Source organism: Cyclopterus lumpus, chromosome 4 (genome assembly GCF_009769545.1).
Source record: "Cyclopterus lumpus isolate fCycLum1 chromosome 4, fCycLum1.pri, whole genome shotgun sequence".
Lineage (NCBI taxonomy): Eukaryota > Metazoa > Chordata > Actinopteri > Perciformes > Cyclopteridae > Cyclopterus > Cyclopterus lumpus.
Genome location: NC_046969.1, coordinates 11147772 through 11172157, shown reverse-complemented (window position 1 = coordinate 11172157; position 24386 = coordinate 11147772). Strand labels below are relative to the sequence as shown.

At 40.9% G+C, this 24386-nt stretch overlaps 1 protein-coding gene across 1 annotated transcript; it reads left to right on the top strand.

Annotated features, from left to right (window-relative positions):
• The first annotated feature begins 6527 nt into the window (after positions 1–6527).
• Positions 6528–23382, top strand: tie1 (tyrosine kinase with immunoglobulin-like and EGF-like domains 1). The gene is made up of 24 exons (XM_034530721.1): positions 6528–6810; positions 7648–7944; positions 8111–8221; positions 8360–8515; positions 9635–9766; positions 10405–10545; positions 10671–10799; positions 11288–11433; positions 12196–12340; positions 12480–12638; positions 12945–13085; positions 14143–14445; positions 14991–15281; positions 16011–16204; positions 16352–16498; positions 16588–16651; positions 16774–16884; positions 19416–19606; positions 19757–19870; positions 20495–20565; positions 21446–21486; positions 21598–21694; positions 21798–21897; positions 22393–23382. The coding sequence occupies exons 1-24, from the start codon at positions 6747–6749 to the stop codon at positions 22462–22464; spliced, it is 3417 nt and encodes a 1138-aa protein (XP_034386612.1). The 5' UTR covers positions 6528–6746; the 3' UTR covers positions 22465–23382.
• The last annotated feature ends 1004 nt before the right edge of the window (positions 23383–24386 follow it).

The window sequence follows — 24386 nt, the reverse complement described above, 5'->3', positions numbered from 1 at the left end:
GACCAATAAAATGTGTGAGCATGTCTGTGCGTTTGAGTCTGTGTGTGTTGAGAAAACAGCTATCAGACAGGAGCCGAGACCCTCCACCGCCACCTCCACAGGCCTTTTCCTGCTTGTAGGGTGATTCCTGCCCCTGTGCTCCCTACACTTCCTTCACACACATATCAGCCTCCAGCAGCAGTACCTCTTCCTGAATCTGGCTCAAGTTCTCTGGACATTGTGTATAAGCAATAACAGCTCATCCATCTCTCTCTCTCTATCTATCTCTATTTTGGACCAATATTGTATCATTTGAATGTATCAAACCGCATCATTTCCCCAGGTCACACAATGTTAAAGTGTTCTTCTGGGGCCTTTCCAACTGTAGTCTTAAAGCACTATTGCACAAAATCTCTGCTCTTGCATTTTTCTGCCTTTCAGCACATCACTCCCATGGTGTTATCCAACTTCCTTAAACACGCCTGCAATATTCCAGACATGTTGGCTGAATTTAGTACCACTCCCTTTCCACAATTTCCTTGATGCACATGTTCCGATGAGACAGATACTCCATTTCTGTAATTAGGATTTTGCACTAGCATAATAATAGAAATTTAAAAAAACAGCTATTCCAATGTTTAGCATGGCTAACAAAGTAAAAAATACAACTACCGGTATATGGTTGTGCTATTGTCGTGACAATGTGAGACATGCAGCTTTTCTACCCCACTCTCGTTTTAGTTTTTATCTTGCTGAGTGTGCTGACTGTCTGAAATCATGTAACCCACATGATCCTGTACTGGAGGAAGTCTTTTCACATTAAACCAACTCTAGTGGTCGACTACATGCTGTTATGATTAGGGCTTCCTTAGTCTGATCCAGAGGCTTTCCAAAACACCAGTAATGAGGTGTGTGTCTGTCTGTCTGTGTGTGTGTGTGTGTGTGTGTGTGTGTGTGTGTGTGTGTGTGTGTGTGTGTGTGTACCTACAGTACCTTTGCAAGGTCAGTAGTGGAAATAACATCAATACCCATCAACATCCCTGACTGCATGTTGGGTTTGTTTGGTGTCAGGCTGGAGGGTCACCCTGCTCTGCATGTGATGGACCCAGATCACCACATCCCCATTCTCAGTGCCCCAGCCTCACCCCAGGAGGCAGATTGGGAGACTAGAGGTTGTTGGGGTTGGGGGGAACATATTTTTGTTTCCAGTGAGGGACTGATGAATGGACAGGAAGAGAAAGTTTAGGAACATGTTACTTCACCCCGATTGCATTTGTGTGTGATCAGAAGTGTGTTTAAGAGTTTGTGTAGAATACAAATATTAGACAAAATCTTTAAAGAAATAGACAACGATATACGTAACACAAACCAGCAAGTATAGAGTAGTTATTGGATGGTTCAGTGATAAACTAAGTAAAACGTTTTACTCTTAGGTCGAAAACACAATGTTAGCTTTTGTTTACATGTTGGACTGCATGGTTTGAAGTGCAGTTATTACCCATCGACCATTATTACCCAAGATCTTAGTCCTTATAAACAGACACAGATATTCAATTTCATTAGCCAGAAACAACAGTAACTGTTTTTATATGATTTTAATGTCAAAGTTCAACACTTTACGGTTTAAATACGCCCATCAACATACTGTTAGGTCAGCATTATTTAAGCAATTAAAATGTCAAAGAGTACTCTGATGCTTATATACCAGTTCCTAAAGTTTGGGAACTTGCAACTGTGTGTGTGTGTGTGTAGTATAAAGTTGAGGGATTATGAATTATGTATTCATTGATTATGAATGTGTATACACCTGCATGTACATATTCATATCATCTAGAGTTATACTATTTTACAGAGATGAGATTAGATTACACTCCTACTGTATCTCATCAACTGTGCATGACCCGCTGCTCACCCTGAGGCCATGCTGACTTTGTATATTATTGTCCATTGTGAACAAATCATTTCCGATTATTCCATGTGTTGATCCATCTATTGGAGACATGCTCCCCTCAGGGTTGCTTGAATGGAAGTTCTTCTTTGTGAGAAAGTCGGCCTATAGAGTAGAAAGTGACGTATGGGAGAGAAAAGGAAGCAACAAATGGTCTGAACACTCGTGTGTTCATGTGCGTTGGCCGAGGAGGTGGTTAAATGTCCAAAACCATTATTTTAAAAATATGTTTGCATGTCTCTAAAATATTTGCATGAATCATTAATCTGATTAATTACATTTGATTTAGAAATCTGCACAACTTTGTATCTAAACTACAGCCATGCAACTTTGTGTAGAGCTGTTGACGGAAATGAAGCTATAAAGTAAGTTCAATCGGTAGACCACACTCTTGCGTGCCTAAGCCCGTAATTTATTCATCATACATCTGCCAATCACATCTCAAGCATGCTCACTCATTATTTACTTGCTGTCATTTTTCAGCTGTTTGAATCAGCGGGTCTCCTCTATCCAATAACCACAATGAAACAATGACATGGTTAGCCTATCATCTTGCTGCTGTCTCTTTTAAATAAGACTGTTTCTCTACCTTCAGTTCATTCATGTTGCCCTTACGCACCCCTCGACCTCCCCATCTCCACCCAGTCCTCATCCTATCAGCCTCCTCATCACCACCACCACCAGGTCTGGACTTCACGGGGGGATCTATCTTGTTGCTGATCGGGTGGGCCCAAGACTCTGTCAAGACTTTATCATTACATATCATCTGTTAATAATAAACAACAATATTTTCTTTATCTGACTGGTCTGATTGAAATGTGAATTTTAAACTGATAATGGCACGAGATGAAGAGTTACAATCAACAAAGACAAAGGGGAATTGTGTCGCAAATTTCATGACAATCCATCCGATTAACCTCAGGGTGGCACTGGAGATAAAGTTCAGGGGATCACCAAAGATATTGGGATTTATCCAATGTTCACCATGGATATTATCTTTTGTGGCAATCCAGTTCATATTTGTTGAGATACTTTTATTCTGGACCAAATTGAAAAACACACACAGCTCAACATTGCAATCCCTGAGAGCCTCACTGTGCCTCGTTGTAACAAAGATATTGAATCTGGCATGGACTTGTATACATGAATCCATATTCACAATGTACCAGTAACAGCTGGGAACTGGGTTGACGGTCAATCCCCTACGAACGGCACTCAACTGTGATTCATTACCAACTTGTTCTGACTCACAATGCATCAAATACCGCAGCTTGGTCGATATTATTTGACACATTGGGGTGAGGATGTGTTTGTATTACATCGTGGCCCAACTCCAGAGGAAAATGGAGCTTGTGGCAGTTTGCCACCATGTAGTGTTGTAGTGTCCTTGTTTTTAAAAGCACATTCAGAACCTCCATAGACATCATACTGGAATTATCAAGGCTTTTAGAGCATGTTGTCTTTGTGGAAATCCCCCTTTCTAAGACGGGGGTCTTTAACTTCTACCAATAAGGCTCACACACATAATGTATCTCACAATCTGTGTCTGTATCTATGTGTCTTTCATCATCTTTACCCTATTGTTTCAAACAAGTTTCTCTCTCAGACACGCACACACACACATACACACACACACACACGCACACACACACACACACACACACACACACACACACACACACACACACACACACACACACACACACACACACACACACACACATTCATGTAATCACACTCTCAAGCAAACATTCACACATGATTTGTGTCTCTCATGGTCTCCATGATCCTTAGAAAGGGTTTCTTTATCAGAAAACATGAGGCATGTTGGGTTGGAGGAGGTCAAGGGTTTGTAAGTGCAGTTTGGGAGGAATTGGGGGGGGGGTTAAGGGGCCTAAGAGGTGTGAGTGACACCTTTGCTTAGGCTCCCAGGGCCCTGCAGGATCAGTGCGTGTGGAGCCAGGCCAGTTCGACACACAATGAGAGGAAATGGGAATTTAATACAAACTTTCTCACAAAGTCTCAGAGACCTCCCGCCTCTGTTGCCAGTCTCACTTCCAGACACCCCCAGCTTTGCTATCACCACCTCCACTACAACCACAACAAGATGTCAGAAACAACTCAAACATGCTTGGGAGCATCAACGTGTTTAGGTGACATTTTCCCACATTGACTTTTCTCAATGGAATTTGTGAAAAATGAGGCTCAAGAGTAGGAATGTACAGCAGATACAGAATAAAATATCACAGACATGCTTGGACACAAGGTGTTCAATGTTCATACCATACACAGATAGTCGGTTGCATGACCAAACCCATTGCCACCCACATTTAAGCTAGCATTGTTTTTATATCAAGTCCTGGTTTTACTTCATTTTTGCCTGGTTGTTACAGTAATTAAAATGCAATCAATTATTATAACACATACACCTTTGAAAGGGACCCCATTTATGCTCTTTTGCCTCAAGTTTAAGAAACGGCACGTCCTCTTTCTTTCTTTGATTATTTGCAGCGTTGAACAAGATTGTTCCAGATTGTTTGTTGCACTGTTGTTATAACCAGGGAAGCAATATTGTGCTTTATGAACTTGGCCAGAAGACACACTGAGCAGTGAGCCTTGCCTTTGTCTGAAAGTGTCATAAAGCAAGCGCCGGTCACTTGGACAACAAACACAGTTCATAATTACGATAGGGAAACAAAGACTTTTGTATACAATGGCTAATGTCTGAGGAGCACAGAGTGTCCTCCACCCTCCAGAATGTGTGCAGAATAATGTCCTCAACATATATACACATGCATGGGCACACGCACACAGTATTTTATATAGACACATACACTATGTAGTTTCATATCAATGCATCATATAAATGCACATGTACATGCACACACTCACACAAAGCCACCCCTGGTTTCTGGCTCCTGGTAGTCTTAATGCAGCCAGAGGCTGAAGCTTCAGTGTTGACCCAGCCTTCAGTCTTTTTCCTTTTGGCTTCCGACAGAGGCTCCACCAAGCTGTGTGGGCAGCATGCAGCACTTTTCAATATGTTCTGTATTTGCACTCCTTCCTTTGCTCTCCTAATTGTATTCCTTAAACTTGAATCACAGAGTCTACAACATTCTGCCAAACCTGCCAGATTTTCTTTTTTTTAATCAGAAAATTGCTTAAATTCTGTGCAAGACTAGTTTTAAAGTACAGTTTGTTGCTCGCATATAGTTTTATTGTAAACATTTGGCTACACTGTACATCAGCATGTGCTGCAACGAGAACTGTGCAGTTATCAGTCGGCTCTTGACAGTTCAGTTTCATTGTTCTCACTGTTAAGCCCATTCCTGTCAGTGGGAGTTTTTGAAGTGAGCAGAAAATTGCCAAGAGTCTAAATGGAAAAATTACGATTTGTTGACGAAGCAGCTCCAACCTATGTGTCCCCATTTCAGTTTTAATTTGATCTGTTTTTACCTCAGCTAATTGAACCAGCAGCACTATTTGACATTATTCTTTCTATTTCAAAATTGTCATCGATGTGCCCACACTTAATGGTAGGCTAATACTTATATTGCTTTATTCTGGCTTATTTTGGTAATCAAGCATACAATAGAATATTCTGTGCAGGCCGAAGACGTCCATGTGAGCTCTTGAAATCGAAAACAGGATATCTCAAACAATAAGAAGTTGAGTCAACTTCAAGTCGATTGTCTGAAGCCGCAAGGAAATGTAAAGAAAACATAAAATCAGTCCACGGTTTTTGCAGAGAAAAGGAGAAAAGGCGTGTGCAGTTTTTCCAACTGGATGTTTCAAAGTGAGACAGTGCAGCACTTTTCAAAGATTGGGCCAGAAATGGCATAGACACAACAAGCATATTGTTTAAAATGTCCTGAGGCTGACTGATTTTAACAGTGAGTGAAGACGGGAGGCTGACCATAACGGCGGCAAGGATTTTAACTAACTCATTGAAGTGAAAGAACAAAGCTGTTGAATTTGGCAAAACATGATATCCAGCTGCTGCTTTTGGTCTTATCCATTATTTTAACACAGAAAATCAGGGCAGCAATAAAATACAATGTCAGCTAGAGGACATGGGGCATGCATAGTGGTCGCACAATTGCATATACACTATCAAGTAGTATAAAGTATTGCAGTTAAGTACACAGTTATCAGCACGTAGTAGATGCGCGTTGATGGAATGCAGTCTTATATTCTCCAAAAACGTACGTTTAAAGTCTGACACGCGCAGAAATCCTGGTGCCTTACGTTACATCATGGATTGTGCAATATGTTTCTTACAACACATAACTAAATATTTCTGCCACAATTCCAGAAGTACAAAGAAGTAAAAATAAATAGTACAACAATATTTTAGCCAATATAACTAAAACTATTCTATCGTAAAATAGAGTATACTTTCCCGGTTTGAACTGTGTAATATATCACATAATTAATTGTATGCATAGACAATCATGGTGGTATTGGAACATCAAGTGACAACGTTTAAACTCATAAATAGGCAAAATGAATCGGATCGGGGAGGTCTGGAGCGCCAGCAGTCATCCGCTGTCTGGTGACGCTCTTCCTTCCTTTCCCACCCAGAGAAAGCTGAGCTTTACCGAAGGTCCAACTCTGTACTTATGGTGACGGGCATTGCTGCCATCTCTGAAAGCTATACTGTAGTCATCTCCGAAGAGAGTTTACACCTGAACTGGAGGTCTGGTTTATTCGCCAAGTTATGCGTAAAAAGACGCACTACTCGTCGTGCCGCAGCGTCACCGTTTTGGATGTACAACTCTTCCCGTAAAAACTGTTTACAAACGACAACTTTTTCCTAATGAGGATTATAAATACCATGAGGATTTTGTGGGTGTTTGTATTTTCCTTCCTTGATGTATCAGGTAAGGGGGAACTTATTTTAAGGCTATTTGGGTAGCTCTTTAACGGAGAAAACATATCAAAGTCGTCATTTAGTTTCTTTATGTATATTAAGTAAAAATAATTCCCCACTTAAATCTACAGTAATTGCTTGTTTATTCACTGTTATAATTACTTAAAGTCATACATTCCCTCAGAGTGTAGAGTGTGGATTTCTGAACCCTTTGGGAAAACAGGAGCTCATCATGTTTCCTGTCATTGTTCTGTGGATCTGGGCTTAAATACCAGGGAGAAGGAATGCTGGACAAACTGACATTATTGGGTTTGGTTTTTTCTTCTTCAAATACTCACATTCCTTTTTTTGTACATGCAGGGCAGTTTCTAAATCTCAGATGTGTAAGATGTTGCAAGTCAAAGAGTCACTTTCAGAATGAATACACTATGATATTCATACTGATTTTGTACGGCACTGTATGGGTTCAGATGGTTTGCAACACTATTTTGTGTAAACTGTGTCAGGTGTATTAAAATGAGTTTATGAAATTCTACATCCGAAGTAAAACTTTTTACTTATTTGGTATCTGGTTCCAAACTGATGTTATCCATTTGAGCTAACTTTAAGAAACCAGATTATATATCATTATACTATAGTTTTTTATTGAAACCTACAGCAGATATTTTAATGACATTGTAGTTAAATAGTGCTAAATGAAGAGTGAGCAGTAAAAAGTGACTAGATTTTCATATATATGAAAATGTGACTCAAAAGGTTTGTGAATCGTAATAGTCTCATAATCAAGTTAAGCTTCTTTTGACTAATAACTTTCCTCATGTTTCAAACACAATGCCCTGTCCTGTAGATGCTGTGATCGACTTGACAATGATATCCACAGCGGAGGTCACCAATGTCAATCACTTCACCATCTCTTGTATCAATGGAGAGCGCAGCCCTGCCCAGGTTGAGCTGGACATCAAGAAAGACAATAAAATCCTCATATTCCCCAAGAAACCCCATTTTAAAGTGCATAAGCCCAGAAACAAGGAGGCGGTGGCCAGAGACTTCCGTGATCTGGATCATATCGGCATCTTCTACTGTGAATCCACTCAGGAAGTTCCCCCACTCGAGACAGCCACGATGATCAATAACTTTGGCAGAGGTGGGTTCAGACTCTCGTAAAAACATACACAACTGCAGTTTTATGAGAGTTTTAACCGACCAAAACTATGACTAGATTATTTGTCCTCTACAATTTTCTTATCCATCCAGTTTGGATGGTGTGTCAATGTTGGATCATAACTGTGTGTATCTGTGTTCCTTTATAGCAAATTTTGTCCCAACACACCTTACACTTACTGCTAACAAAGGAGAGACAGTTCACCTCAGCATGGAGCTACTCAACTCCCAAAAGAGAGATGTGACCTGGAAGTACAATGGTAAGTCATCCTACACAATAAGAAGCCATTTACTTTCTTTCTATCTTTTGCAGAAAAACGAATGGAAGACTACGCTACCTTTTCAATACATTGAAAATCATGCCCTCGATGTTTTATTTTTGTGTGTGTTTCATTTAGGAAACTACTATTATATGACTCACTGGAACGACATGGTCAATCGTACAGCGGTACTCTCTGTGGAGAATGCAGCTTTTGCCAATCAAGGCATCTACAGTGCCAGCTACGTGGGAGACATCCCCATTCAGGGCGCGTGGATGAGGCTCATTGTCAGAGGTTTGTAAAATCCTGATATTCACAAGCTTGGAATCAAAAACACATACACAGCAATTTGCACGCATCAGGGTCATGATTGTGTATTCAATTTACTAAGACCATCATACTCACAAAAAGCGCACTTTTGAAAATAAAAAAGGAAGATTATGGTGGGGGAAGAAGCTTAGATGGACTTTATATTCTCCAGAAATGGAAAATAAAAGCAGACAAGAGTGAACAAATCAAAGAAACCTTTGGGTTACGTCTCATCATGTGTCAATTAATTCAAACAGACTGATAAGTAAATCCTGAAAAGAAGACTTACTGTCACTGCGCTCGGCAACAAAAAACAACCGGTATGACCACAAATTGTTATTTGTACACATACTTCTTTGGATGGATTAAACACGAGATACATAATTTCCCGTCTTTTTGCTAAGCTAAGCTAACAAGCCTTTTTATTTTTATTGACAGACACATGCGAATGGTATCAAACTCTCAGTATACCCCTCAGTATACCTTTTTAACGGCAACAAGTTGGTTTTGAGCCTCATGAATTCAAGCGTGAGCATAAGATGCATTTCATTGAGACAGCATGTGTTAGTTTCATTTCCTGTAGCTCAGGGTTGTAAAGAGACACCAGCAGTATCAACACCATCCTCACCCTCCACCTGCTCTGCTTTGAGATTCCCCTCTTCCCTCTCGCTCTCTCCACCAGATACAGTGGATTTTTTTTCAGCTTATATTACTACATGATTCAATGTCTTTACTATTTCCCTAGATTTGTATAGTGAGTAAAACATATATAGGCGGCCTGTATAGTCTGTACAGCATAAGACATCCTATGTCCCAGGACCCTCGCATTGGAACCCCCCCACCCCCAAAAAAAGAAGAAGCCTTAGGAAGAGGAACAGAACAACTGTGCAAAATACAATGCAAATACAATGCAAATCCAAAAGTTATATGGTAATTTTCTTTTAATTAATTACACTGCATGTTTCTCTAAGATTATCAATTGCTGCACTCAGAAAATCATGCAGGGTTCAATAGACTGAAAGCTGAAACTGGAATTGTGGAAGTGAAAAACAAACAGTTCACATATACTTTTTTTTAAGGAAGGAACACTTGTTTTCTCTGTAGACTGTCCCAGTAAGAAGTGGGGTCCTTACTGTGACAAGGACTGTCCGGAGTGTCTCAACGGCGGAGTTTGTCACGATGTTGACGGAGACTGTATCTGTCCTCCAGGATTCATGGGAACGCGGTGTGAGACAGGTTGGTAGTGTCCTCAATGCGGTACAATACTGTACATGTGTGTAAATGTCAGAGAGACAGAGAGATGGATGGCTATGACACAACATTTGTTTTTACTGTATGAATATTATTATTATAAAGTTTAATGTCAGCATATTTAGATGTTCTCAATGACCATGCAAGCATGTTGATAATTACCAGGTTTAATGCTTACCATGTTTACCACTGTGTTTTAACTTGTAAACCATAAGCCAAAGGTAATTTATCTAACAATAATATAAAACACAACACTAAACAAAAACAAAACAACCCATTGTCTTGGATTTGATTGGTGACCCAATGGTGTCAAACACATAGGTACTAGGTTAAGTTAATCCAGCATTGCGTCTGTGCTATATTGATCCAAATTGTTTCAATTTTGAAATTGCATTTTAATGTCAGACATAAGGTAGGACTGTGCCTAAAAATCTTTTTTTCTTATAACAAAGCAATCAAATATAACTATACAAATCAAATATTCGGGTTACAGATGAGGACACTGGCAGACTAGTTTCTCTGTTCTCTGTGGTGTTTTGCAAGGCAGGTTGAGGCATGATACAGTAAACTCAAGGAACTTAAATAACACATTTGTTAATTTGTCTTTCTCTGATGGTTTGCAGCCTGCAGAGAAGGAATGTTTGGTCGAAACTGCCAGGAGTCATGTGGCTCCGAGCTGAACTGCAAGGGCCTTCAATTCTGCCTACCAGACCCTTATGGCTGCTCCTGCGCCAGCGGCTGGTTTGGGAGCCGCTGTGAGAGGGGTGAGCATCACTTCAGCTTGTCCTTGTATTTTATAATTAAAGTAATATGCACATGGTTTGATAACATGATTTTACCCTTGTGTTTGTCACACTGTGCAGTATAGCTTTCTGTTTTCTATTTTCAGACTGCGATAATGACATGTATGGACCAGACTGCAGCCTGAGCTGTAAATGCCAGAATGGAGGAGTTTGCAACCGCTTCAGTGGCTGCCAGTGTCCCACAGGGTGGAGAGGACAGAACTGTGAGAAGTCTGGTAGGTGTCCACACATCATATTTCTCTCTGTGTTATTCAGTTACTTTGTTTAGGTCTGGCTCCTCTCTAAAGTACATTTTCATTCTCATCATCCTGCTCACCAGATACCTTCTTCCTCATCACAACAGCAAAAATGTGTGAACATGCACAAGTTACAAAACGTATATAAAACACAGTCAGATTACATGCAGTTTAAATAAACCTTTTTAACAAAAACGCTGGCTTCATCAGAGCTGATGACAGAACCCCGATGAAACCCCGTCCGGTGAAATGGTTCAATTAAATTGCTTGTAATCCTCGGGTCTACAAATATTTAGTTTTGTCTTTTTAAAGTTTTGAAGCTTTAACTGCTCTAACTATGGGCAGGCTTTATTTATTTATCTATTTTTTTTTAAATACACTGCTGATTTTGCAAAAAAACATTCTTCTCTGTCACTTTCCACATTGTCTTTTCTCAATCTCTGTTCAAAGCCTCTCTCCATTTTCAGACCGGGCCCCACAGATCTTGGATTTGGATAGTAATCTGGAGTGGAATCTGAACTCCAGCCCCAAGATCTTTTGTTCAGCCACTGGCAACCCTCTGCCCAGCCACAACAGCATCGAGCTGCGAAAGTTGGACAGCACTGTCCTCAAGGTAGAAATACCTTATCTCTTGCCAAGATAGCTTTCCATGAGCCTGAACTGAAATACAGCAAATGTGCAGCTTTTATAAAGTTTAAATCGAGGTAGTAAGGTAGAGATTCAATACAAGGCCTCACAGGGAGAGGGTGATCTCGTATAGCGGTTTCCAAAGTGGCTGCTTTGAGGACGGGCCGAGCGCGCTGCAAGATTTATTATATTGGGCATTTTTCAATAAAGTTTTACCAAAAAAGTCATTTCATTTCTGTTTGTAAACGGATTAAACAAAACACATGTTATTTACTGTAGCAAGATTTCCAGGTACTGATAGGCAGATCTTTTTTTGAATACTTTATGATTCCCTGTCTTCATGCTAAGTTAAGGTAATCACCTCCTGGTTCTCGCTCCATACTTAACTAGTGCTGTGACTTCAGATAAAGAATAAAGTTAAATTGTACTGTGCCTTTAAGTTTGGGCTGATGATTACAAGGTTGAGTCAAGTTCAGAGGAAGTCAACAACACAATGGCCTGACCAGATAAGGCAATATCACTTTACAGTACAGCAGTTGCCACGTGTTGCCTATAAGTGAATTGTACTATTTCTCTGTTATTCTTTCAGTGGTTTTTCCTTGATAATATAAACAAACTGATAAAGAAATGTACAAAGGAACAAAGCAAGTTCTAAGAGTTAGGACGTTCTTAGCAGCAGCAAAAATAAGCACAATGTGGTTTTGCCCCTGCATTGCATTATATTGTATGTTATGTGTTTTACTCTCAGGCTTCTCGAACTGTCATGGACTCAAATAAGAGTACAGCCCTGTTTGAAATCCCTCGTCTCACTGCTCAACAAGGGGGGTTGTGGGAGTGCAGGGTGTCCACTAATGGAGGCCAGGACTCACGCAAGTTCAACCTCACCATTAAAGGTCTGTAGAAATAAAAGGAATAAGTGAAGTAATAAACGGGAAAGGAAAATAGATTGTTTTGGGACCATTTCCTGCATGCAGAAACATGACATGACAGCAACAAATCTACATTTTAAAATAGTTTACTGTGTCTACTCAGAGCCCCCGGTTCCCACTACTGCTCCTAAACTGCTGGAAAAAAGGAGTAAGCAGCTGCTGGTGATGCCCGTGGACTCCCACAGAGGAGATGGCCCCATCGTCTCAACCAGGCTCCTCTACAAGCCTGTGGAGAACGGAGACTCGTGGTCCTCCATCATAGGTAAGATGTCATTCAAAAGTAATATTACGTAAATCGAAAAGCTAGCCAAGACAAACGCATTTATCAGAAACACCCTTATCATGTGTACAATACACTGCAGGTTTAGGGTTTTATACTCAGTTCAAGTGCCCTGCTGTTTTTTTTTTTTATCTCAACAACTTATCATATAACTAACAACAACAAACAATGTCTATGATGTGTGCTTATTGATGTTGATTGATGTATGTTTTAGGCTAAATGTTAAATAAAATTACCCATACATCGAATTTTATATTAACAGCATTTCCTACATCCACTTTCTTTCAGTTTATAGTGACAAAGAGCTGATCACGCTGATGAACCTGGAGCCCTCGACACGCTACCGTGTCCGTGTCCAGCTGAGTCGTTCTGGTGAAGGCGGAGAGGGGGCCCCGGGGCCGGAGGCCATCATGGAGACTGATTGTCCCGGTAAGACCCACAGATAACTGGGATCACACACATATTGAACATACGTATATTTATCTGGAAATCTTGCTTGTGAACAAATATCTTCAGTCTGAAAAACAGAACAGAGCAAACACAATCATCTTTTGTCTGGTGAGACTAATAGTTTGCTGTGAAGTGCTTTTCCCAGACATTCATATCTGTCCTGATGATAAAGATAAAGAGGTTTTTATTGTCATGGTTGTTAAACAATGACATTTCGTTTGATGGCCCACAGCCAGCTAGTAGCAGCAAACAACAAAGATAGACAAGTACAAGATAAAAATACACAAGAAGAATAAAAAACGTTACTAAATTAAATAAGATAGAATGTGTGACTCAAGTAAAGGACGGAAGATACCAATGGACTGAAATGATCCGTGGGCACTTCTTTACTAAAAATATAATGAAGTCTCTGTGGGATCCCAGCTACAATAACAAAAAAGCAAACCGTCGTCATCATCCAGCAATTATTTATTTCCTCAATGGTGGAGAGGGAGAGCGCATATGTGTGAGCAAAGAAAAGATCAAGGAAACAAACTGAAATGGAAAGTGATTGTCATAGTTTCATAGTTCTGTTGAGTTTTAGTTTTTGGCCATATGTGGTTAGATCCATGTGTGAAATGGACACATTTTGTGCAATGCATTGAGGGAGAATAGGTTTCATTCGGTTTATTTACAGTACACTCAAAAAGCAAAGATTTCTGTTTGTGTATTGACTGTTTTGAGCTTCCTTCATCTTGTCACTTCTCCCAGGTAAACACAAAACCTGCTTAGAATTAGTATGTAGTTTGGATTTGGGGCACAGTCAATCCCACATGAGCCATGGGTGTAAATTCATTTATTTCAATATTATAGCTAGTCCTTCTTGTTGTGAGCCAACAGTCTTCACTCCTTTACGACAGCCACTTGAAATTGAAATTGAGGTAATCGTCCACTTCACTTGGAAATAGTTTACTCGTTGCTCAAGGGGCAATTCTAGGGAACCGTGACTGACATAATAAGAGAAATCCTCAAGGAGCTGTCATACTGTGTTCTGCAGAGCCCACAGTTCAACCTGAGATTGACATCAGCTCGGTGGAAGGCCGCAATGCTACTGTACGCTGGCGACTGCCCGCCAACAATGGCGTTAATGCTGGCACAGCCAGTGGCTTTTTAGTGCGGCTCTTCGGGCCTCCACCCTTGAGTGAGAAACTACTGGAGGAGACCACCCTGCTCACTGTGCTCTCCACAAAGTTCCACAACATGAAGTACCAGCAAGACTACACCGTGGTGGTGCGCCTCATCAACTGTGGCAGCCTGGGGCCGCCCTCTAAACCCTACCTCTTCCGCATCAACAGCCAGGGTAACTAGAAACTCTGCTGTTAATACGTTGCAAGGAAGGCTCCTTCTAAATGTTGCAGAATTTTCAATGCAGTTGATATCGCATTTACAGGGGTGTGTGGCTAAACAAGAGATCTAAAAACAATATATAGTGTGTTGAATTCTCACACTTATTTTGTTTTAATGGTCAATCAAACATAAATAAATGGGATAAGAGCTTCTTAAATGTGCTTTCAACCCTGAAGAAAAGAGTATAGTTGGTGTTTGCTGGTTGCTTGGTGACTCTCTCCCTGCCAACACACTTTAATTGAGTTGAGTTTAGCACCGGATATTTATAATTCAAGAATAATCCAGTTTAGTTAACAATTAGTGGAGATCAACCAGTTAGAAAAAGATCAATCCGACAGAACGGCAGTGAAAGCTGTTAAACCCTTGTCTTTGGTATGAAAGCTTTCCCAGAGCACCAACTGGTAAACGCCTGTGATTGTAACATACATTTTATTTACAATATAGTTTTACAGAATCACTGTTGATTTCCCTAACTATGATAATCTCTGTGTGTCTCAGGTCCGTCATCCCCACGCAACATCCAGGCCCTGCCCTTGTCCATGTCAGCCATCCAGGTGCGATGGCAGCCCCCTGAAGATCCCAATGGAGGCATCATCAAATACATTATAGAGTATCAACCAGTCGGCCAAGGGACGCCGCACCCTTGGGTGGACACAGACGATGGAAACAAGACCACCAAAGACGTGACAGCACTCAACGGCAGCACGCTCTACCAGTTCAGAGTGAGGGCTTTCTCCAAAGTGCCAGGAGAGTGGAGCAAGATTGTGCAGGCGATGACACAAGGCGATGGTGAGTAGGAAGTTATTGTCTGCTCACCCACCTTTATTGAAACTCACATGTTGATAATAATAATCCATATAGTGCTATTTAAGGCACTCAAAGAGACTTTACATGTTACATTCATACACAGCTACGGGGAGCAATTCAGGGTTAAGTGTCTTGCTCAAGGACACATTGACTAGGGGGCGGGGATTGAACCACCAACCCCTATGATTGAAAGATGGACCTGCTAACCACTGACCCATAGTCACCCCGGTGATATTGTTTGATTCATTTAAACTCCAATGACAGCCTTGTAATATCTGGGGACCTAAATATGGGATGTCAGACCAGCAAAGTTTGAGTACAAATATATTTTTTTAAATGTTGAATTACTGGATTACCGGAATGAATAAATAATCCAGTGTGAATTAAGGCCTTTTTATAGCTTCTTGGCTTTATTTCCCAAATCAATCCAGCTAAAAGTAGCTCCCAGTGGAACATTTCTGCACTACTGTACTTGCTAATATTGGGCTTTTCCCAGGTGGCACTGAAGGGGACCACCCACACAGGGCTTTCCCTGTGTGGGTGGTCCTAGATAAAATAAATAAAAATAGAATAAAAATACATAGACAGTATATTTATCTTCACTGTCTGAAAACCATCTCCATCCCCCTATTTGGTTTTTCTCTCCATCTTCCATCTTGTCCCTGTGTCCCTCCGTCTTGCCTCTCTATCCCTTTCACTCTGCCAAAAAAGGCCTTCAGAGTTTAACCCCGACCACCCAGGGTGTGGCTGGGAGGCCTGTTGGGGACAGTTACCAGCTGTTGGTGGCAGTGGTGGGCTCGGTAACTGTCACCTGTGTGACTATCCTGCTGGCGCTGTTGGCTCTTTTCTTCATCCGCAAGACGCTGCTCAGCCGCCGACGCACGTTCACCTACCAGTCTGGATCTGTAAGGACACACATTTAGTATTTACTGAGTTTCTCTTGACGTCATATCTGATCTGACAAAGCTCAAATGTAGTTTGAAAAACCAACTTTCAAGAACGTTAATATGTTTGTATTTATCGCAGAGCTTAAGACTGTTAATACCCCACAGGGTGAGGAGACTATTCTGCAGTTTAATTCAGGAACTCTGACCCTGACACGGAGGCCCAAACCGACACCAGAGCCCCTAACCTATCCAATCCTGGAGTGGGAAGACATAAAGTTTGAAGATGTCATTGGAGAGGGCAACTTTGGCCAGGTGTTTAAGCTCTTAATGTACTTTCTGAATATTTTAAATCCTTTATTCACTTGGTGAAACATTTCATCTAACAACAGTCTCTAAACCAGGTAATCAAAGCCATGATCAAGAAGGACGGCAACAAAATGAGCGCAGCCATCAAGATGCTGAAAGGTAACTTTGGCACACATTCATGCAAGTACTCTGACACACATCGAGATATTGCACATGCATCACACACAAACACACCGCTTGCACTTTATCTAATGATGCTTTGCATGATGATCTTATTGCAGAGTTTGCCTCGGAGAATGACCACCGAGACTTTGCAGGCGAGCTGGAGGTGCTGTGTAAACTAGGCCAGCATCCTAACATCATCAATCTGATAGGAGCCTGTGAGAACAGAGGTGAGTGAGCAACACCTAGTGGCTTTTATTGATATGTTCGAGTTCTGGCTTTTGAAGAAATACGGATGGTTATGATGACTAGGCCACTAGGAAGACTGTAATATAAAGACTGTATGTACAGTGTGTTACCTTAACTTGCTTATCTGGTGCCCAGACCATATTATTACCATACTATACATTATGTGAAATATATATTCCTTTTTTCATTTGGTGGCCACATCCACATTTTAGTGGCAAGACTATACTATATGAGATCCAATATATCTATGTCGTATATGGAGTATCAGAATTATGTAATATGCTCCAGCGTAAACCAATTATGGTAAAACCCTTATTATTCAACAGAAAATTCAAGATCCACTTACAAGCTTTCTCTGGAGCATTCAACCATAACACATGTTCTTTATCTGTGGGTGAAGTTTGTTCAACTGTCATGGAGATGAACCATTGTGATTGATATGCAAGCTCAGTTTTATGACCTAATTTATAGCACTTTAAGCTACGTATTGCCTGATGTGTATATTATTTATATATTGGATTAATGTATTGCTAAATTTATTTGGACACTTTCCAAATAGAGTAAATGTATTTGCCAATACATGTTTATTCCAGAGCTGGCAGTATTGATTTGACTGATTAATGCTGATATACTAGTCGCCGACCAAATCCTACTTCTATCTATCCTGATTGGACTAATTGTACCCCTGTATGTAGTACTACAAAGACACTGGTTTACTTCTTCTTGCTTGAGATCCAAACAGATACTCCTATCTGATCATCTGATCATCTGTCATCTGCACATGGAAAGCACCAGAATGTGTCCCAGCTAAATAATCCTTTCCTGCCAGAGGCATTTCTTCTGCATCTGCATCACATCACATTTGTTTGAGATGTCCATGTGCTTCACAAGCACACTGCTGTGCCATGTACAACATGTATATACTTGTATAAGGTTTCCTTGGTCCCAGTTCTTACCGTGGAGTATCAGTTTCCCATAGTTACAGCCGATGGCCTCTCCATCGAATAATTGAATTTCTTTTGTTTGATCAAGGATTGATAACATATGGGGGAGGAAGTCTAGTGTGGAAAGTACATCAGTGAGGACTTTACAGGACCAAGTCAGCCTTGAAAAATAAACATTCTAGTTCAGTCTCTCCACTTGTTTCTCTTTCACTCAGCTCTTGAGTCTACAGACTATGTTTACATATGTAGTTTAACTCAGGTTCACCTCCATTATTCAGTGATAAGAGTACAACAATACATATTGACTGTACCTGACAAGAGCAATACAACCTTGTTATTACCTATTGAAACTTACAATGTTAAGAACAAGTTGAAAATGCCAAACAAATCCTCCCTTTGTGTCATTTTCTGTTTTAGTCTTTTATGATTCAGCTGTTTGTTTACATGTCTTAATACATAGGTTTTATTTTCATTATTATTATTATGCAGTTTGTAAATTGTAATAATCCCAAAACTATTTGAAAGGTTAACATAAGCATATTCCATGTGTGGAAAGATCGGCTCGTTGTTCAACCAGCAAACTGATTGTAAAATGGAGGAAAAGGGGAAGGAAGGAAGGAAGGAAGAGAGGATTGTTGTGGGGAAGAGGGGAGGGAGGCAAACAGGCTGGAAGAATAAAGAAGGAAAGAGATCAATAATAAAAGAAATGCTTTCAGGGTGTAATGTTTCTTTAACATTCAATTTGCATGTGTTCTTCCTGTGCTGCCTCTCTCTCTTTGCTCAGGCTGTTAATATGTATTTTATTGCAACAGAGAAAGTCACTGGCTTGGAGTGGCAGCACAAGCATGTATTCGATTGTTTCTTTTTTGCATTTTGGGAGGTTTTTTTTGTTTCATATTGAGCAAAGAACATATTTTTGGAAATATGTTGCTGTAGGAAACACAGCCTGTCCTGATTAACATAATATCTTGTAGCTGAGAAGGAACATGGTTGTATGATGTTCCAGTTCTTTAACCATGCAGTCTGTCCTTCGACATATGGAATTAACTAATTGTGTTGGCTCTCTCTCTGTTCCTGGGGAAATCAACATGAAACCCTTCCAACGAGCACAATTGCATCATGACCTGTTGGAAATCTGCTTTGGGCTAAAAGCCACCATCTATTAACAAAGCCTCAACCATCTGGTTGATCTCTGTAAGGATTTCATTAAAGGTCTGTTTTACTTCTGTCTGTGTCAAGATGGAACGGTTGAAGGCCGAGCCCCTTACCAGCTGTAGCTGGCTCTCTTTCCGGCCTATTGCAGGCCAGCCAAGCTCATAGTCAGAGTTGTTGGGGAGCTGAGCTTGTAGATGAAACTGTTATTAGCAGCAGCCTTAACTGTATTAATCACCATGAGGGTGTCTTGTGATGTCAAATACATTATGTGCTGCCCCAAAGTGAGTAAATCTCATATCAAGATATGAAACATCATAACAAGGGACATCTATGGCACATTTATTAAGTGTCCTTTGGGTTTATTACACAATAATCTCCTCTTTCTAATGGTACTTTGTCTCTGTCTTCTCCAGGTTACCTGTACATAGCCATCGAATACGCCCCCTATGGTAACCTTCTGGACTTTCTGAGGAAGAGTCGAGTGTTGGAGACCGATCCTGCCTTTGCCAAGGAGCATGGTACTGCTTCCACCCTCACGTCCCAGCAGCTGCTGCAGTTCGCTGTAGACGTGGCCACTGGGATGCACTATTTAAGTGACAAACAGGTAGGAGGTGCAAGGGTGTACGTCTGTTGCTGCTTGTTCATAATGTTGTGTGGATGAGTCCATTTTTCTTGATTTTTTCTTTCCTCAGGTTTTTATGTCTCTCATAAAAGGCATTCTTCTCCTCCTCTCTCTCATACCCTCTCTTACTAGTTCATCCACAGGGATTTGGCAGCCAGGAATGTTCTTGTAGGAGACAGCCTAGTGGCAAAGATAGCAGACTTTGGGCTGTCCCGTGGTGAGGAAGTTTACGTTAAGAAGACAATGGTGAGTGGCCGAGTCATAAACAGTTGCACATTTTTCAGAAAACAACCAACCGCCAGCAGAGGGCACTAGTTGTTTCAGTCATTTTGTAATCAATGTATTCCCACTTAAGTGGATTAATGCTATTGACATCAGCTAAGAAGATGAATATCTTGCACAGATAAACAACAAACAACAACAAACATACCAGTCAATATCGGCACATGATGTAAATGTGCGAACCCACAGTGTTATATCTGTAGCCTGTCAGTCAAGTTGTAGTCTGCTACCCGGTGGTTGTTCATTCATTAATATGACATTTTGACAAATACTTAATTGTTTAACCAACAACTTCTTTTGAAGAATAATTATTTACCGCTATTAAAATGTATTGAAATGTAAACAGCATCTGAGAGGTTCTGTGTGTGGTAGTGCAGCAGTGTGCTACATTGCCCTAATAGGACTTGGTATGTTAACTTGATCTCCACCATCAACCTGTTCTGTCAGATTTAAGCACGTTTTACTTCTTTATGTATTCCTGTTTAATATGTTATGTTTTAATATTGGTAATCAGACTCTTCACATGTGTTGATGTTGACATGCCAACATAGCAGAAGGTTACAAATGAACGTCTTGTTTGGCTTCCAGGGGAGGCTGCCTGTACGCTGGATGGCCATTGAGTCCCTGAACTACAGCGTGTATACGACCAAAAGTGATGTGTGAGTGTACAGTGGCAACTCTTCAGTTCAACCAACATCATTTCTGACTTTAACTATTGCACTCACCCCAACAGGTGGTGTTTTTCAGGGAGGCAAAGCTCCCAATGTTTGTCACACTGGGGCTTTAATTACATACTAAATGCAAAACATATTTTGAGTGACATGGCAGGCTCATGGCGTTGCAAACAAATCATGCCTCTGGTCACTGGTGGAGTGATACCAGTTGTGTATGTGTTGTGTAACTGATAAGCACAAGCAGGAAGCCTTGGGTACACCTTAGCACACAGACTGAGACGTTGGTCTGTCAACTGGAGCCTATTTATACACAGTGGAGAACAAGCATGAAGAGTTTAGGACAGCTAACGGAAGAAGTGTGAAGGCTGCTGGAGGGTCAAAGAGAGTTGTGAGCATCAGGAAGAGAAAAAGGGAGAGACAGTGAACAAGACAGAGTGAGAAGAGAGAGAAACAAAGACAAAGAAACAGGCCTACCCCACAAGCAGCACTTGTCTGCTCATACGATCTACCGCACAGCTTTGTGCCATGAGCAACAAATGCCACATCTCATGTCACGAATCGGATTGTAGGAACGGTTTCATGTCAGTGGATCCTTTTACTCTATTTTATTATTTAAATGTTTAGCATTTCAAGATGTATAATGCATGAATTATATTGGATTCTAAATTTGTATTAATTTACTATGTAGATTAGCAGGAATGCGATTATGCAGGTTTCTTTACAAAGTTTTAACCTTATATCACATATGATCAACAAAGGAAGTCCTAGATTAATCATTTTTTTCCAGTGTAACAAATAAAACAGTGCTATTCTCGTCCCATGTTTACTTTACAAACATCTCGCGTCCTTGTATTTTCTCTCCCAGGTGGTCTTTCGGTGTTCTCCTCTGGGAAATTGTAAGCTTAGGTAAGTAAGCATACAGCTTGTGGTGGTAACATGATGGTGACAATCCTCACCATTGTTCGACCCACCATCACCGTCAAAAAATCATTTTCTATCTTTTTTTGTGCGTGTCAGGTGGCACACCTTATTGTGGGATGACATGCGCTGAGCTTTATGAGAAGCTGCCACAAGGCTTCAGGATGGAGAAACCCAAAAACTGTGATGATGAGATGTACGTATTCAGCCTTTTTCTAGCTAATAATTATATATATATAATATTTTGTCTTTCTTTCCTCTGTTCTACCCTATTCATCAATGTCTATTTCCCTGTCCAGCTATGAGCTGATGAAACAGTGCTGGAGGGATCGGCCCTACGAGAGACCCCCCTTCTCCCAGATTTCTGTCCAGCTCAACAGGATGCAGGAGGCCAGGAAGGTAATTCAATTCAATTCAGTTTATTTTGTATAGCCCAATATCACAAATTACAAATTTGCCTCAGAGGGCTTTACAATCTGTACACATACGAAGGTAAGGCTGCATTCTCACAGTCGGGAGAAAGGGAAGAGTAGCGAAATGTACTGTTGTACTATACTTAGGAGTTGTGTGGAGCGTACATCTCTCCAGGATAGCTACTCCATTCCTAAAGTCATACGGACATTTGTATAATTGTATAATGCCATTTTTGGCATACTATACATGGATTACATTTCTTATGACATTATTCTTATGGCATACTAAACTATGAGGTGTTTATGGCATTTTGATGATGTACTATACGATGACGTGCAAGAATATTTACGGAAAACTACAAATACTCACATCAGATAATTAGAAATCTGGTCTGTACAAAATTACATGAACATGTTATGAGGCTCCAGCATGATGATGTTTTAAACTCTTTAATCACAACAGCTTCTATACATCTTCCAGGCTTATGTGAACATGGCTCTCTTTGAGAACTTCACCTACGCTGGGATAGACGCCACAGCCGAGGAGGCCTGACTACCAGACCCCCCAGACCCTAGCATGCCACGTAGCCCCAATAGGAAGTCCCGAGGATGGTCGCCACGTTACTGCCACCCCCCTGCCGCTCAACGTCATGACAGGAGGACCAGGCGCTCCACCAAAGCCTCCCAGCTATAGATGGAGGACTGTGAAAGGACACTGTGTGGCGGTATCAGAGGCGATGAGGAGTTGAGGAGTTGGATGGATCGATGCGATTGCTTCCAACCTTTTGGGAAATACTGACCCCAATTACTCCAAAACCAGTCCCAGAAAAAAAGACACAACATTGTACCTCTTGCTGTTACAACAGTTACAATGCTGGACCCTTTTCTCTGACTGTTTAGGGGATGCAGCAAATAAGGAGCTATGTGACTTGCTAAAACACCACAGGGTCTGTGGGGTGTTGACGCAGGACTTTATTTCCCCTTGGTCTAAATGGAGAAGGGATTTCTTTTATGAAGATGAAATTCAAAGGACACAGTGTGAATCACACATATTCAAGATCTCAGACTGCTAGAAAAGGATGAAAGAAACATACATTGTAGCACTTAAACCAGCCTCATTCATGCCATTGGTGTCTTTTACTGTTTGCCTATCACTGCCATGTGAATGTAACTACTACTGTATATATTTTGTCACGTGGATGTATCCAAGCCTCCTATTTGAATGTAGTCAAAGATACAAACTGACATAAATGCAACCATGGCAGATGCTCTATGTGTTGCATGCAAAGCTCCACCACAAGAGAAGTTGTTTGGAAAATGTTACCAATACCGGGCAGATACATATCTAGTCTGCCAGCTACCAACATTGTAGTTTACCTTTAACACTATGCAACCTAATGCAATGTATGGTAATGTATCTATTGTATGAGAATGTACAGTATGTTTTCATTTACTGGTTCCTTGAATAAAGGTTTTGTGTGGTGACTGGACTCATCACCACATTGGTAGCTGTTCTATTAGCACAAGTCCAGTTTTCAGCTATAAACTGCAGTTTCTGTGACACTAAGGATGTTGACGTTAGCAAAGATTATTGTGTTTTTGTTGTTGTTGTTGTTGTTGTCGCTGGTCTACTCAAAAGTGAGCAATGATGTTGAAACCACAGGTCAGGCTGCTGGGGGCCAAAGCATCCTTTCAGAGTTCAGGAACACTGATACCCTGCTGCACGGAGCTGATCTGTCACTGGGTTTCCTTCACAAACCAACCGCAGGCGCTTAACTGTCTGTCAAACATGGTCTCAGTGGGCCGGCTTCCTGTGGACTCCCACACAAAGACACCGGCTATACAACAACACAAACGTGTGATAAGGGAACACAACTAAAATTATTTCTATCCCTTGTTTGAAAAAGGGCTGAATATCAAGTGCTCGCTCTATGGGCACTAATGAAACCCCATCTGATTTGGTCACATAGCGCTAGGAGCAAGTAAACACATCTGGCTATTTAAAAGTATTTTTGCAAAAGAAAATATACTGGGAAGTTTGATGTAAGAGGGTAAGGTGTTTGGGGTCAGGGTTATTGTGTGTTGGCTAGAAACAGCATCGAGGGTGTTTCAGATCAACTCTAGCCTAGGTGTAATTTCCTAGCGTGAGCAGAGCTGCCGATACGAGCAGTATTGGAGATGTGTTGTCAGGGAATGTTGACAGTGCTGTTTGGCGGGATAACAGCTCTGGCACTCTGGCAATGCTCAGCTGTGAAAGTAAGAGAGCTCTTGGGAAGAGGCCGTCTGTTTTATTATAGATGAAGAGGCATTTTATTTCCATGTAGTGTTTGCCAAGCGGAAGGGGAAGTGGCTGAGGTGGGTTGGATCTTTGGTTATGTAGGTTTCTCCAGAGGTAGTGGTTGTTATGTCCATGCTATCTGGTGTTTAAGATCCAATGAGGTTGTGCAGTCCAGAATACATGTTGCAGGGCTGTTC